The 17,693-nt window shown below is 43.9% G+C and overlaps 1 protein-coding gene across 1 annotated transcript; it reads right to left on the bottom strand.

The window, feature by feature from the left end:
- Positions 1-14,027: 14,027 nt before the first annotated feature.
- On the bottom strand, positions 14,028-17,589 carry LOC122722432 (exopolygalacturonase-like). Its single transcript, XM_043953131.1, has 6 exons — positions 17,556-17,589; positions 17,393-17,489; positions 16,470-16,607; positions 16,309-16,375; positions 14,811-15,119; positions 14,028-14,740 (listed from the first exon to the last, which is right to left on the bottom strand). Exons 1-6 carry the CDS (start codon positions 17,587-17,589, stop codon positions 14,111-14,113), a joined length of 1,275 nt encoding a protein of 424 aa, XP_043809066.1. The 3' UTR covers positions 14,028-14,110.
- Between the last annotated feature and the right edge of the window lie 104 nt (positions 17,590-17,693).

Below are 17,693 nucleotides of genomic sequence, written 5' to 3'. Positions count from 1 at the left end.
ATCTCACCTATGTAGAGCAGCCAGTGCGGATTGTGGACACACAGCTCAGACAGCTAAGGAACAAGGAGATTCCGATGGTGAAAGTCCTATGGAACCACCATAATGTAGAAGAGTGCACGTGGGAGACGCGGGAGTCTATGCTCCAGCAATATCCATATCTGTTTTGAGGTTCGTTTCCTCCTTTTTGTATGTTTCCAATTTGTTTTAGGAACATCCGAGGACGAATGTTCTTAAGGGGGGAAGAATGTAATACCCGGCATGTTCAGACATCAGAATTCCTATCGTTCGGTGGAATCGAGGATGTCAGAGCATCCCTGAAGGGAGAGTGGAGGTTTTCTAAAATGTTTTTAGATGTTTTAAGCTTTTGTTTTAGCAAAGGAATAAGTTTTGAAGAAACAAGGCTAAGGAAAGTTTTGCCACTTTCGGCCCCCTAAAGTGTAAGTTCGGCCGCCTAAAGTAGCTCATGTTCGGCCCCCTAAACTCAATGTTCGGCCCCCGAACGTGATGAGGTGTTACATGTAGCTTTGGCCACCGAACGTGAAGCGGTGGTTCACTTTTTTTAAGTGGATATGGCCGACTATAGAGGTGCTTAAGCTCTCCTTTGGGTCAGGAACAAGCACATGTTTCCCCTTGGTGATTTTCTTGAGTTTCTAATCAAATCTTTCAAAGAAAAATAAGTTTATGGTGAGTTTTAACTAGTTTTGAGAAGTTGTGGAGTTTGAGAACTTGTGAAGCTTGAATCTTCATTTCTTCAAGTTTGGGGTCACGCCAGCCTTTGTTCTTCAAAGGGTAAGAGTGAATCCTTTGTTTTTATCATGTTTTAAATGAGTTTGATGATGGGAAAGGGGAGTTGTGCTTGAGTATGCATAAGTTGTCCATATTAGGGTGTATGGATCCTATGCTTTGTGTATGGTTGTTGTGTGTTGTTTGTTGGAGTTTAATTTATTTGAAGCTCCTTTATGCTTATTGAAGTGTTTATGCATGTTTTAGAAGGGTTAAATGCATGTGTTGAGGTCTGAGCAGGTGATGGAGGGATTAGCAGGCGTCCTTGTGCACGAAACTGAGTTCTGGATGAACTCAGGTTCGGCCCCCGAAAGTCCAAGTTAGGCCGCCGAACATGCCTGACTTTCGTCTCTGGAAGGGACATTCGGCCGCCGAAGGTGCCCCCGAAAGTGCCCTGTCCAGCCTTCCTTTGCATGTTTTCTATGTTTGGTCTAAGGTGTTTTAAGGGGTTTTAAGGGGAGATGTTTAGCGGTATGTCCGAGTATGTTTGGTCCCTCATTTGAGTCTATCTGTGTAGGCACAGAGCAGAGGAACCAGAGAGAGCAGCAGTGAGTACTGCTCCAGAGTTTTCAGAGCCTGCAGAGTCAGTCAGTCCAGATAGCCAGAGGTGAGTGGAACTAAACTTAATGCTTTTTGAATTGATCAAAGACATGTTTTAGCATATCTCATGCATCATGATTATGCCATAAGTTGATTGCATTAGTATCCACGAATATGTTGCATTGCATTGTTATTTGTTGATGTGGGTAAATGCTGAATGATCCCATAGTCACAGACAGGAAAACCAGGAGCCTTTGACTACGCCCTGGCAAGTATAGCAAAGACCAGGAGCCTTTGACTACGCCCTGGCAGGTATATAGTAAAGTCCAGGAGCCTTTGACTACGCCCTGGCTGTAACGACCCCAAAAAGGACCGTCACCGGCGCTAGGATTCAGGTCGGCTTAAGGCCGCCAGAACCCGTAGCAAGCCTGCTATACTCTCTGTGTACCTGTAAACCTCATACATGACCAAACATTTTATGTGAAAATAAAACTCTTTTCTGAACCGAGGCTTAACCTGTGCATGCACTATCTTTGTACTCTGTACTCATGTACTCTGTACTCTGTATCCCTGACTAGAGCTTGCTCTAGATGGGTTAACTCATACCTGTTAAGCCTGGTTTTCACATACAGGAAAACATATATACATATACAGATCATGTACAAAACATATACATCACTAGGTCTAGGTCAAGCAACAACTATTACATCTCTTTAATATTACATGTCCACTCTAGGCTATTACAGATCTCTTCTCTTTTCCTGTACTCTGCTGGACTGTCCCTTCCTGTACACTGTACACTGAATACTGAACCTGCAAAACTGGGGTTAAGGGAGTGGGATGAGCTCTATAGCCCAGTGAGTAGAACAGTAAAACATCTCAGTAAAATATGATCTCATGGAATGCGTCATATCACAGACAAGCCACATCAAGAGTAAACCTGTCACCACATAGTCCCAGTAACTCTGTGCCAGGGCGTAGAATCGAGCACCTGGTCTTCCTGTCATATATGTATATGTGTATATAACACCTGTGAACTTACCATTGCCAGGGCGTAGTCAAAGGCTCCTGGACTTTGCTATATACCTGCCAGGGCGTAGTCAAAGGCTCCTGGTCTTTGCTATACGTGCCAGGGCGTAGTCAAAGGCTCCTGGACTTCCTGTCTGTGACTATTGGATCATTCAGCATTTACTCACATCATCAAATACCAATGCAATGCAACATATTCGTGAATACTAATGCAAGCAACCTATGGCATAAACATGATGCATGAGATATGCTAAAAGCAGCTTGTAGTTCAATTAAAAATCATCAGTCTTAAGTTTAGTTCCACTCACCTCTGGCTAACTGGACTGACTGACTCTGCAGGTTCTGAATCTCTGGAGCAGTACTCACTGCTGCTCTCTCTGGTTCCTCTGGTCTGTATAAGCACATAAAGACTCAAATGAGGGACCAAACAAGCTTATGACCAACTCTATTAAACTCCCCAAGAATCCCCTTATACTCACTCTAATAGTCATGCAAAGCAAGCAAAAGAAAGCTGGACAGGACACTTTCGGCGGCAGGTTCGGCGGCCGAATGTCCTCTCCAGAGACGAAACTCAAGCACCTTCGGCGGCCGAAGCTCTATGTTCGGCGGCCGAACCCTTTCGGGGGCAAGTTTCGGAGGCCACAAGGCACTCCAGAGACGAAAGTCTCTCACCTTCGGCGGCACCTTTGGCGGCCGAATCCCCCAAACAGAGCCGAACATGCAAAACACTCGGGGGCAAGCTGTGGCAGCCTAAGCCACCATGCAAGAGGTTCGGCGGCCGAATGAACCTTCGGCTGCCGAACCTGAGTTCATCCAGAACTCAGTTTCAATGGCAAACCATCTCCTCCTTCCCTTCAAGCTCTCCATACTTGCATATACCAACTCCTCAACACACATATACATAAGTATATGATCACAGGGGTCCAAAACTATCTAATAACCCCAAACAACAAATCAAACATAACACATAAACATGTATACATGCATAACTCTTTAAAACTACTATTAATACCCTAAGCATGCATCTCCTTCCTTTATCCCCATAAACTCAGAAACATATATACATGTTCAAGTGCATCACTTACCTCCTGTAGCAAGAAGCTAAACACTCTGAACAAGGGAAAACGAATCACCTCTTTTCACACTCTCAAACTCTCTCAAAAACGTAACTTTAGTTTCTCTCAACTCTCAACACTTTTGCAAGCACCTCAAGCTTCTGTATGATCACCCAAAACATGTACAGGTGAGTCATAGAGACGTGGCCATTCCATGGCAAGAATCTGAGGCCAACACTTGTCAAAAACCATGACTCAGCTCACCAGCCAACTCATCGTCGGCTGCCCAATCACATGCAAGACCATGCAATCGTTCGGGGGCCGAACTCACCTTCGGAAGCCAAACACTTTCGGCGGCCGAACTTACTTTCGGCGGCCGAACTTGGCTCAACTGCCTTAGGTCATTTCAACTCAAAACTCACTTCCCTTAACCTTAAAACATTGAAACACATCATAACCCTTAGATAGAATCCCAACACCCCGGATTCCGCCAGATAATAGGAATTCCGGTGCCGGATTCTAGCCGGGTATTACATTCTCCCCTCCTTAAGAACATTCGTCCTCGGATGTTCCTAAAACATACAAAAACAAAACACAAGGAGGAAACTAACCTCAAAACAGATATGGATACTGCTGGAGCATAGACTCCCGCGTCTCCCACGTGCACTCTTCTAGGTTATGGTGGTTCCATAGGACTTTCACCATCGGAATCTCCTTGTTCCTTAGCTGTCTGATCTGCGTGTCTAGAATCCGCACTGGTTGCTCTATATAGGTGAGATCTGTATGAATCTCCACTTCAGGCTCACTCAGAACCTGATTCGGATCTGACACAAACTGTCGGAGCATAGAAACATGAAATACCGGGTGAATTCTCTCCATAGAAGCAGGTAAATCCAGCTTATACGACACATTTCCGATCCTCTGCAACACCTCAAAGGGTCCAATGTACCGTGGAGCTAATTTACCTTTCTTTCCAAAACGAACCACTCCTTTCATTGGAGACACTTTTAGCAATACCCAATTACCCTCCTGAAATTCTAACTGCTTCCTGCGAACGTCTGCATAACTTTTCTGTCTACTCTGAGCTGTTCTGATTCTCTCTCTGATCATGGGCACCATTCTACTAGTAATGTCTACTAATTCTGGCCCTGCAAGAGCTTTCTCTCCTATCTCTTCCCAGCAAACAGGGGATCTGCACTTCCTCCCATATAAAGCTTCATAAGGAGCCATCCCAATGCTAGCATGATGACTGTTATTATAGGCAAACTCCACCAAAGGTAGATGCTGCCTCCAAGAACCGCCAAAGTCTAACACACATAGGCGAAGCATATCCTCTATGGTCTGGATGGTCCTTTCTGACTGTCCATCAGTCTGTGGGTGGAAAGCAGTACTAAAATCCAATCTCGTGCCCATCGCACTTTGCAGACTCCGCCAAAAGCGAGAAGTAAACTGAGGTCCTCTGTCTGAAACTATAGACACTGGGACTCCATGTAATCTCACTATCTCATCCAGATAGACCTGTGCCAACTTATCCACATAATAGTTACTCCGTACTGGAAGAAAATGAGCAGATTTCGTGAGTCTGTCCACAATCACCCATATCGAGTCTATCCTGTTGGACGCTACTGGTAAACCCACTACAAAATCCATGGCTATGTTCTCCCATTTCCATTCTGGAATCGGTAATGGGTTAAGCATTCCTGCTGGTTTCTGATGCTCTAATTTCACCCTCTGACAAACCTCACAGGCTGTCACGAACTGCGCCACTTCTTTCTTCATGGCTGGCCACCAATAAACCCTTTTCAGATCCTGATACATCTTGGTGGCTCCTGGGTGAACACTATACCTCGCATTATGAGCTTCCCTCATAATGTCTTCCTTCACACTGCCCCTATCTGGTACACAAAGTCGACTCCCATAACGAAGGATCCCTTTGTTGTCAAATCTGAACTCTGCATTGTTGCCTGACTGAACAGTCCTGGCAATTTTCATCAACTTAGGGTCCTCATGCTGTCTCTGAGCTATCTGCTCCAGAAACACAGGTGTCACTCTCATCTGTGCTATCAACGCACCTGTACCAGACAACTCTAACTGTAATCCCTCGTCAAAGAGCTTATAAAGCTCCATCACAACTGGTCTCCGCTCTGCTGCTATATGGGATAAACTGCCTAGTGACTTCCGGCTTAGGGCGTCTGCAACAACATTCGCCTTACCCGGATGATACTGGATCTTACAATCATAATCACTGAGCAATTCGACCCATCGTCTTTGCCTCAAATTCAGCTCTCTCTGACTCAAGATGTACTGTAAACTCTTGTGATCGGTGAAAATCTCGCATTTAACCCCGTAGAGGTAATGCCGCCACATCTTAAGTGCAAAGATAACTGCTGCCATCTCTAGATCATGGGTAGGGTAATTCAACTCGTGCTTCTTCAACTGTCTAGAAGCATAAGCTATTACTCTATCACTCTGCATCAATACACAACCCAATCCCACTCGAGATGCATCACAGAACACTGTGAAGTCCTCATTACTAACAGGCAGAGCTAACACTGGTGCTGTGGTCAATCTCCTCTTGAGCTCCTCAAAGCTCTCTTCACACTGGTCTGACCAGATAAACTTCTGGTTCTTCTGAGTCAATTTGGTCATAGGAGCTGCTATCTTTGAGAAGTTCTGAACGAACTTCCTGTAGTAACCTGCCAGTCCCAGAAAGCTTTTAATCTCAGTTACTGTCGTGGGTCTGGGCCAGTTAGCTACAGCCTCTATCTTCTTGGGGTCTACCTCAATACCCTCTGCTGATACTACATGTCCCAAGAAGGAAATGCTCCGTAACCAAAACTCACACTTCGAGAACTTGGCATACAAACCATGCTCTCTCAGTGTCTGTAAAACAATCCTCAGATGCTGGGCATGCTCCTCTGCATCTCTGGAATACACTAAAATATCATCGATAAACACAATGACAAAGTGATCCAGAAACTCACTGAATACCCTGTTCATGAGATCCATAAATGCTGCAGGGGCGTTAGTCAACCCAAACGGCATCACTAAGAACTCATAATGCCCATATCTGGTCCGGAAAGCTGTCTTAGGCACATCTGCCTCTCTGACTCTCAACTGATGATACCCAGATCTCAGATCTATTTTCGAGAAACAACCTGCTCCAGCTAGCTGGTCAAATAGATCATCAATCCGAGGTAAGGGATACCTATTCTTGATAGTGACCTTGTTCAACTGTCTGTAGTCGATACAAAGTCTAAGGGATCCATCCTTCTTTCTGACAAAAAGCACTGGAGCACCCCAAGGTGAGGTACTAGGGCGGATGAAACCCTTATCTACCAAGTCCTGCAACTGTTCTTTCAACTCTGTTAACTCAGCTGGTGCCATCCTGTAGGGAGGTATAGAGATAGGTCTGGTACCTGGCAATAATTCAATGTCAAACCCTATCTCCCTATCAGGTGGTAGTCCTGGCAAATCATCTGGGAACACATCGAGAAACTCTCGGACTACTGGCACTGTGGCTGGTTCCCTCACCTGACTGTCTAGCTCTCTCACATGAGCTAGAAACCCCTGACAACCCCTCCTAAGCAAACGACGAGCCTGAAGGGCTGAAATCATACCTCTGGGTGTACCTCTCCTGTCTCCTCTGAAGACACACTCTGACCCATCCTGGTCTCTGAGACTCACTAGCTTCTCTCGACAGTCCAACGTAGCACTATATGCAGATAGCCAATCCATCCCTAGAATGACATCAAAATCTGTCAAGTCTAGAACCACAAGGTCAGCTGGAAGGCATCTACCCTCTATAAACACTGGACTGAAACGACAGACTGACACTGCCACTGATGGGTCACATCTAGGTCCACTGACCCAGAGAGGATACTCTAACTCAGAACTGATCAAACCCAACCTCTCTATGGCTCTCGAAGCAATAAAGGAATGAGAAGCACCGGGGTCCATCAAAGCATACACATCTGAACACCCAATGATGAGATTACCTGACACCACTGTGTTCGACGTGTTAGCCTCCTCCTGTGTCACTGTGAAAATCCGTGCTGGGGCTACCGGATTTCCACCTCGGGAACCTGCTGCTGAAGTAGAGGCTACCCCTCTCCCTCTACCTCTGCCACTACTCTGAGGCATGACTGGAGCTACTGGCCGTACAACTGGCTGTACCACACTGCCTGAACTCATCTGCTGGGATGGTGCAAAAGTCATCTGCAGACAATCCCGAGCAATATGCCCTTCCTGTCCACATCGAAAACAAGCTGTAGATCCCAACCGACAAACTCCGCCATGTGGTTTTCCGCATCGTCTGCAGACTAGAGCTGTGCCAAAGCTTGAGCCACTACCTATTCCCAGACCTGACTTGACTTTATTCCAGAACCCTTTCCTTGTTCCTCTCGCTCTATCCCATCTTTTACTGCCTGTAGAACCTAAACTGGGGGCTTTAGAACCCGAAGCTTGTGCCCTAGATTGTTTCTGAATATTGGCATTAGCTTCCATTTTCCTGGCTGCATCTATAATAGAGTGAAAACTCTCCTTCTCAGCTGGAAGGATCAAAGAAGAATACCTGGGATGAAGTCTCATGGTATATCTCCTTGCTTTCTTCTGATTAGTATCATAGGCTTGACCCACGTACTGAAGCAAATCCAGGAACTTATCTGTAAATTCATCAACACTCATCTCGTCTGTCTGTCTTAACTGTTCAAATTCAATTATCTTCATCTCCCTTGAACTATCAGGAAAAGCCCACCCTGCAAACTCATTGGCGAACTCTCCCCATGACATACTGTCCATTCTAGGCTCCACATAATTCTTAAACCATTCTCTGGCCTTCCTACACTTTAATGTGAACCCTGCCATCTCAATGGCTCTCCTATCATCTGCTCCCAATTCACTGGTTATCATCCTAACTGCTCTGAGGTAATCAAATGGATCATCTCCCGTATTGTATTTCGGAGCATCCAATTTCAAGTACTCCGTCATTTGAACTTTACCTCCAGATGAGCTAGGTTCATGCCTGTCAACAACAGGGACTACTGGTTCTGGTGGTGGTACTGGTTCATTTGGTTCATTTGGCTCTAGGTGTGCTGCACTTGGATGTATAGGGGAAGATGGATACATAGGATATGGTGGATATGATGGGTAATAGTGAGGATATGGCATATATGGCATGTATGTAGGATATGGGTCAAAATGAGAGTATTCCGACATACCCTCCATCGGATACTCTGGCTCCTGAAACAAGGATGGATAACCATAACCTGAGGCCTGAACACCTCCCTCGGAATCGCCCATACCTTCATCCATAGACGGATCAGTCTCCATAGCCTCCCTCTCTTCCTCTGATCTACCTCCCCTTGCTGTACCTCTTCTGCTCTCGTCTACAGACCTTCTAGGGTCTATTGACATACCTTCCCTGCTAGATCTCTGAGACCTTGCCCTTGGCAATGCAGGAGGACGAGCAGCTGGTCTCTCACTCTCTGGTGGGACTCCAGTCAATCGAGCTGATCGACGAGTTCCTCGCATCTTTACTCTGGAAACACAACATATAACATATCGCTTTAGCACATAGCACATAAATATCACATATCACTCATACACATGCAATACTCATGGCATATCATAGCAGATAGGACTCAAGACCCTATCCTAGTGGACATGATTTCCTATTGTGCTTGACCACTTCTAACCTATCTGAGCCCAACACTGTCTCTATAGGTCCGATCATGTGAACCTAGGGCTCTGATACCAATCTGTAACGACCCCAAAAAGGACCGTCACCGGCGCTAGGATTCAGGTCGGCTTAAGGCCGCCAGAACCCGTAGCAAGCCTGCTATACTCTCTGTGTACCTGTAAACCTCATACATGACCAAACATTTTATGTGAAAATAAAACTCTTTTCTGAACCGAGGCTTAACCTGTGCATGCACTATCTTTGTACTCTGTACTCATGTACTCTGTACTCTGTATCCCTGACTAGAGCTTGCTCTAGATGGGTTAACTCATACCTGTTAAGCCTGGTTTTCACATACAGGAAAACATATATACATATACAGATCATGTACAAAACATATACATCACTAGGTCTAGGTCAAGCAACAACTATTACATCTCTTTAATATTACATGTCCACTCTAGGCTATTACAGATCTCTTCTCTTTTCCTGTACTCTGCTGGACTGTCCCTTCCTGTACACTGTACACTGAATACTGAACCTGCAAAACTGGGGTTAAGGGAGTGGGATGAGCTCTATAGCCCAGTGAGTAGAACAGTAAAACATCTCAGTAAAATATGATCTCATGGAATGCGTCATATCACAGACAAGCCACATCAAGAGTAAACCTGTCACCACATAGTCCCAGTAACTCTGTGCCAGGGCGTAGAATCGAGCACCTGGTCTTCCTGTCATATATGTATATGTGTATATAACACCTGTGAACTTACCATTGCCAGGGCGTAGTCAAAGGCTCCTGGACTTTGCTATATACCTGCCAGGGCGTAGTCAAAGGCTCCTGGTCTTTGCTATACGTGCCAGGGCGTAGTCAAAGGCTCCTGGACTTCCTGTCTGTGACTATTGGATCATTCAGCATTTACTCACATCATCAAATACCAATGCAATGCAACATATTCGTGAATACTAATGCAAGCAACCTATGGCATAAACATGATGCATGAGATATGCTAAAAGCAGCTTGTAGTTCAATTAAAAATCATCAGTCTTAAGTTTAGTTCCACTCACCTCTGGCTAACTGGACTGACTGACTCTGCAGGTTCTGAATCTCTGGAGCAGTACTCACTGCTGCTCTCTCTGGTTCCTCTGGTCTGTATAAGCACATAAAGACTCAAATGAGGGACCAAACAAGCTTATGACCAACTCTATTAAACTCCCCAAGAATCCCCTTATACTCACTCTAATAGTCATGCAAAGCAAGCAAAAGAAAGCTGGACAGGACACTTTCGGCGGCAGGTTCGGCGGCCGAATGTCCTCTCCAGAGACGAAACTCAAGCACCTTCGGCGGCCGAAGCTCTATGTTCGGCGGCCGAACCCTTTCGGGGGCAAGTTTCGGAGGCCACAAGGCACTCCAGAGACGAAAGTCTCTCACCTTCGGCGGCACCTTTGGCGGCCGAATCCCCCAAACAGAGCCGAACATGCAAAACACTCGGGGGCAAGCTGTGGCAGCCTAAGCCACCATGCAAGAGGTTCGGCGGCCGAATGAACCTTCGGCTGCCGAACCTGAGTTCATCCAGAACTCAGTTTCAATGGCAAACCATCTCCTCCTTCCCTTCAAGCTCTCCATACTTGCATATACCAACTCCTCAACACACATATACATAAGTATATGATCACAGGGGTCCAAAACTATCTAATAACCCCAAACAACAAATCAAACATAACACATAAACATGTATACATGCATAACTCTTTAAAACTACTATTAATACCCTAAGCATGCATCTCCTTCCTTTATCCCCATAAACTCAGAAACATATATACATGTTCAAGTGCATCACTTACCTCCTGTAGCAAGAAGCTAAACACTCTGAACAAGGGAAAACGAATCACCTCTTTTCACACTCTCAAACTCTCTCAAAAACGTAACTTTAGTTTCTCTCAACTCTCAACACTTTTGCAAGCACCTCAAGCTTCTGTATGATCACCCAAAACATGTACAGGTGAGTCATAGAGACGTGGCCATTCCATGGCAAGAATCTGAGGCCAACACTTGTCAAAAACCATGACTCAGCTCACCAGCCAACTCATCGTCGGCTGCCCAATCACATGCAAGACCATGCAATCGTTCGGGGGCCGAACTCACCTTCGGAAGCCAAACACTTTCGGCGGCCGAACTTACTTTCGGCGGCCGAACTTGGCTCAACTGCCTTAGGTCATTTCAACTCAAAACTCACTTCCCTTAACCTTAAAACATTGAAACACATCATAACCCTTAGATAGAATCCCAACACCCCGGATTCCGCCAGATAATAGGAATTCCGGTGCCGGATTCTAGCCGGGTATTACACTGGCAATGGTAAGTACAATGGTGTTATATACACATATACATATATGACAGGAAGTCCAGGAGCCTTTGACTACGCCCTGGCACAGAGTTACTGGGACTATGTGGTGACAGGTTTACTCTTGATGTGAAATGTTTGTGTTATGACGCATTCCATGAGAGCATCTGTTAATGAATTGTTTTACTGTTCTACTCACTGGGCTATAGAGCTCATCCCACTCCCTTAACCCCAGTTTTGTAGGTTCAGTATACCGTGTACAGGGACAGTCCAGCAGGGTTCAGAGAAAGAATAAAGAGAAATGTAATAGTCTAGAGTGGACATGTACTGTTAAAGAGATGTAATAGTTATATATGTGCTTGACTTAGTAGTTGTAAATCTATTGTGTTGTACATGATCGGTATATGTATATGTTTTACTGTATGTGGACTACCAGGCTTAACAGGTATGAATGAACCCATCTAGAGCAAGCTCTAGTCAGGGGTACAGAGTACAGAGTACAGAGTACAGAGTACAGAGATAGTGCATGCACAGGTTAAGCCTTGGGGCAGAAAAGAGTTTTCATTTTCACAAAAAATGTATGATCATGTATGAGATTTACAGGTACACAGAGAGTATAGCAGGCTTGCTACGGGTTCTGGCGGCCTTAAGCCGACCTGAATCCTAGCGCCGGTGACGGTCCATTTTGGGGTCGTTACAATCCTAAATCATAGCACGGGTAGATTTATTCGCTTCACAGAATATTCTATTTTCATAAAATTAGTGCCATGTACCTTCTAAATTCATAATCGGTCCTTGAATCTTTTGAAAATTGCCCTTAGCATGCAATAAAAAAAAAATTTAAAGACGTTAAAAAAACCTAATGAGAAAATGTATTTTTCACCGAAGAGATTTCAACGCCTCAATATGTCGTGCAGTGACACAAAGTGAGCTAAAATGGAAAGCAAAATAGGCGACGCACATATTCACGGGGTTCGACAATATGTCGATGTGATAGAGCTTGTGCATTTTTTATTCCAAAACTTTGAGCTTATTGACCAACGAGCACCCGGGCTAGCTTGGTGATGCAGTCGGAAAATAGAGCTGTGCTGTTATTGGTTAAACCTGCAAGAATGAGAACGTGAGGTGATGGGTGCCCACGGCAGCCACTCCGACGCTCAACTCAATAAGCCTGAAGAGAAAAGCGAGAGAAAGGAATTGCTCATAACTTGAACAGTATAAAAGAACATCGTACCTTTGCCTCTCTGGTCGTTCTCCTTTAATACTGTAAGAAGACAGAGATAAATATAGCATTTTCTGATAATCCAATGATGATGTGATCGTTTGCTTGATCAGGGATATCGCCGGCTAATAGGTCGGTGATCCCGCGACTATAGCCATAATGGGTATACGCGGGACTGTGCCTGATAATGATAACTTTGTGCCGAGACTCATCTTATCCAGGGGAGGGCCAGTTATGCTAATAAACAGGGTGTTGAGGTGTGCGGGCCTTCCTTTCCTAGAGTGGGGCCGCGCTACCCACTCATCAGATCTTGCCACGTGGACCTATTATGTGTTGACAACTCATGCCTTTCTTTGGGCGACCCTTGTGCAGCATCACGTGGACCTATTATGTGTTGAAATTCTCACAGCACCTCGACCCATCAAATGAATAAGTTTTTATTAAACGAGTTTCTTAGGTTCCCGATAATAAGTTTTAAATGAGCAGCCCTAATTTCATGAGTCTCTTATTTCGCAAACCTTTCTAAAAAAACCGCATTTTGTTTCCCGCGGCCCAGTTTCTTTTCTCATTTGAGCCGAAAATGTTGCGTTGCATCGCATCCATTACATTGGATTACGCTGAAGGAGTTCATGATATGCTGTAGTGTTAAATTTTCTTTTGTCGATTTCATCACCGCACTGTGCAACGAAACTCAACAAATTCTTTAGGGAGTGGATTGTGTAAATCTAGCATCAAATTGAGTTCAGCACCAAAGAATACGCATATCTTTTCTTCTCATGGACAATGTGTGCCTTTGAGTGGAAATTTTAATACGATTACTCTATCGTGATGAAAATAACGTTCAAAACTGTACGAAAAATCTATAAAAAGCCTGAAAATTCGGACAGAATAATTTTTTCTAGGGTCAAAACTTGGCCAAACTGCCTTCGACTGTAATCTCATGTTTTCTGTTGTCAGTTTAATCACCGCACGACGCGGCGAAACCCGACGAGTGAGCGAGCAGATTGAATAGAAAATGGAAAAACAAAAAAAGACAAAGAGCAACATGCGAGTATCTTGGCCGTCTACCCACGCAGTAACCTATATAAAAGGAAACTTTGAAGTGTCTCGTTTTATTTGGTAAAACTTACAACTTGAAATATGCTCATCTCCTTGATAATCCATGTATCGCGGCTAGGAGCTGCGAGGTTTGAGCGTTGACAATACTAGCAAATGGTTGGAGTCAATTTTCCCTTAAGTGTGGGTTTAACATTTGCACACAAGGATTTTACAGGGCCTTCCTTTCCTCCGTACGTCAAGTTAATGTCAGCGAGCTCGACCTTCTGGCATGGAAAACTGCTGCTGCAATTAAGTCGAACAACTACTGCGGTCGCTGAAGAGCCCCTAATATTCTTGAAGGTGACGTTGGAGATCTTAACTTTTGACGGAAGCTGAAACAAACATCAGAAACGGCAAAGGGTTACAGAAATTTCATGTTGCGGGCAGATTTGTCCACGGACAATGCATTAAGAGACTCTTTCATTTTCATTTCTTTTCGCGTTACCTTTGGATTGCACTGATTCCATGGGCAGTACATTTGATCTATAATGATAGGGTTGCGGACATTTTTCATCATAATATCCTCGAAATGCATATCAGAGGCCATGCCACCATGTAATGCCGGCCATGTCTTAATTCTCACTCCATTGTCGGTGTCATAGAAGGTGCAGTTCCTTACGAAAATTCCAGAGACAAATTCATCAGTGGTCTTCCCTAAACTTCCCACGCTAATGCCATGTCCATGTCCACATCGTACGTTTGTGATCCTTATTTGTTCGCTGGCACCACCAATGGAGATGCAGTCATCGCCGGTGGCAATATTTGAATTAATAATGTTGATCCCGTTTGAATGCCCGATGTGAATTCCATCTGTATTGACGCTATCTCCTGGTGCAGTGATCGTGAAGCGATCGAAAGTAAGGTTTTTGCCACCTAGAAGATTGACATGGAAATTCTTACTATCGAGCGATGTTACGTCCTGAACTACGCTGTTGGTGATGAAGTCAAACCGCAAGCTCTGGCGTGTTTTTAAAGGGACAAGAAGCACATAAAGGAAACGTTATTAATCATCTTACAAAGCAGTATGATACATGCACAATATACGATTCAATTAAACTTACAACTGGAAGTCTCTTGCATTTTGGATTTCGACCGCAGTTATTTTGCTTCCAAGCCACTTGCCCTTGTCCGTCGAAGGTTCCACCACCGGATAATTTGAATTGATCAATGTATGCAAAAGTAATCCAGCTGTCCTTGGCATAACTGCTAGGGTTTATCGGTGCCAATAAGGTTCCTTGGACTTGAAGCTCCATGGCTCCCTTGCATGGACCATTTAAGTCAGTTAAACCTATGGAATATGTTCCTTTGGGTACTACAACTATGTTGGAACCCTTTGCTGAACAAGCCTCTTTCCACGCGCCCAATAATGCCTGAAAAGGAAAAAAAAAGGGAGATGAAAGTTCAGTTAAAATGAGGTATAAGAAAATCACGGCGAAATTAAAAATTAGGAATCGTCAGCACTCCTTGCTAATATCTGACTTGCCATCGGCTTTACCACCATAATTTTTCACATCAAATACGGCAGATTGAACTCTACCAGCAAAAACAAACAATAATAGCAAAGATGTCAGGGAAAAATACGTCTCCAGGGTCGTCATCTTCATGAAGCCTTTTCTTTTCTAAGTTCTTTCGTAAAATGCGCGGCAAATTAGAATGGATTTCTCCTTGTTTGCAAAAGCTTTTATATCTAAGCAATTATCTAAAGTTACCGGATTTTATAACGGAGGGAAGTTATTTACTTGTAACTTTTGTTCTATTATTGGAAATTGTTTTGTCGCTTTTTAATAAAAAGCATAACAGAGAAATACCGACTAACGTCTAACCTATAAGTAGATATTGTCTTGTTTTTCATTCGTTTGCAGCAAAACTTATCTTTACGTCTAAGCCTTTCATACTGATATAGCGATTTCTTACTTGTTCATGACAAGCACCCTCCAACGCCAATAGTAGATTTTCATTTGTCTCGCACCGTGCAATATTCCAAAATATTGCATAAAAAAAATAGAATTCACATAAGTAGAAATCGCATGCACTTTTTATGAGCCGCGTCACGTTTCCTTTTAAAGAAAAGGAAACGGAGCAACGATTAATCGTGACACATACTCACAGTGACTTCCTTTCTTGAAGAGATTTTAAGTGATGATGCTTGAGTAGATCCTAAATCATAGCACGGGTAGATTTATTCGCTTCACAGAATATTCTATTTTCATAAAATTAGTGCCATGTACCTTCTAAATTCATAATCGGTCCTTGAATCTTTTGAAAATTGCCCTTAGCATGCAATAAAAAAAAAATTTAAAGACGTTAAAAAAACCTAATGAGAAAATGTATTTTTCACCGAAGAGATTTCAACGCCTCAATATGTCGTGCAGTGACACAAAGTGAGCTAAAATGAAAAGCAAAATAGGCGACGCACATATTCACGGGGTTCGACAATATGTCGATGTGATAGAGCTTGTGCATTTTTTATTCCAAAACTTTGAGCTTATTGACCAACGAGCACCCGGGCTAGCTTGGTGATGCAGTCGGAAAATAGAGCTGTGCTGTTATTGGTTAAACCTGCAAGAATGAGAACATGAGGTGATGGGTGCCCACGGCAGCCACTCCGACGCTCAACTCAATAAGCCTGAAGAGAAAAGCGAGAGAAAGGAATTGCTCATAACTTGAACAGTATAAAAGAACATCGTACCTTTGCCTCTCTGGTCGTTCTCCTTTAATACTGTAAGAAGACAGAGATAAATATAGCATTTTCTGATAATCCAATGATGATGTGATCGTTTGCTTGATCAGGGATATCGCCGGCTAATAGGTCGGTGATCCCGCGACTATAGCCATAATGGGTATACGCGGGACTGTGCCTGATAATGATAACTTTGTGCCGAGACTCATCTTATCCAGGGGAGGGCCAGTTATGCTAATAAACAGGGTGTTGAGGTGTGCGGGCCTTCCTTTCCTAGAGTGGGGCCGCGCTACCCACTCATCAGATCTTGCCACGTGGACCTATTATGTGTTGACAACTCATGCCTTTCTTTGGGCGACCCTTGTGCAGCATCACGTGGACCTATTATGTGTTGAAATTCTCACAGCACCTCGACCCATCAAATGAATAAGTTTTTATTAAACGAGTTTCTTAGGTTCCCGATAATAAGTTTTAAATGAGCAGCCCTAATTTCATGAGTCTCTTATTTCGCAAACCTTTCTAAAAAAACCGCATTTTGTTTCCCGCGGCCCAGTTTCTTTTCTCATTTGAGCCGAAAATGTTGCGTTGCATCGCATCCATTACATTGGATTACGCTGAAGGAGTTCATGATATGCTGTAGTGTTAAATTTTCTTTTGTCGATTTCATCACCGCACTGTGCAACGAAACTCAACAAATTCTTTAGGGAGTGGATTGTGTAAATCTAGCATCAAATTGAGTTCAGCACCAAAGAATACGCATATCTTTTCTTCTCATGGACAATGTGTGCCTTTGAGTGGAAATTTTAATACAATTACTCTATCGTGATGAAAATAACGTTCAAAACTGTACGAAAAATCTATAAAAAGCCTGAAAATTCGGACAGAATAATTTTTTCTAGGGTCGAAACTTGGCCAAACTGCCTTCGACTGTAATCTCATGTTTTCTGTTGTCAGTTTAATCACCGCACGACGCGGCGAAACCCGACGAGTGAGCGAGCAGATTGAATAGAAAATGGAAAAACAAAAAAGACAAAGAGCAACATGCGAGTATCTTGGCCGTCTACCCACGCAGTAACCTATATAAAAGGAAACTTTGAAGTGTCTCGTTTTATTTGGTAAAACTTACAACTTGAAATATGCTCATCTCCTCGATAATCCATGTATCGCGGCTAGGAGCTGCGAGGTTTGAGCGTTGACAATACTAGCAAATGGTTGGAGTCAATTTTCCCTTAAGTGTGGGTTTAACATTTGCACACAAGGATTT

Source organism: Manihot esculenta, chromosome 18 (assembly GCF_001659605.2).
Source record: "Manihot esculenta cultivar AM560-2 chromosome 18, M.esculenta_v8, whole genome shotgun sequence".
Classification (NCBI taxonomy): Eukaryota; Viridiplantae; Streptophyta; class Magnoliopsida; order Malpighiales; family Euphorbiaceae; genus Manihot; species Manihot esculenta.
Note: the sequence above shows the minus strand (reverse complement) of the source record. Positions and strands in the feature narration are given on the sequence as shown.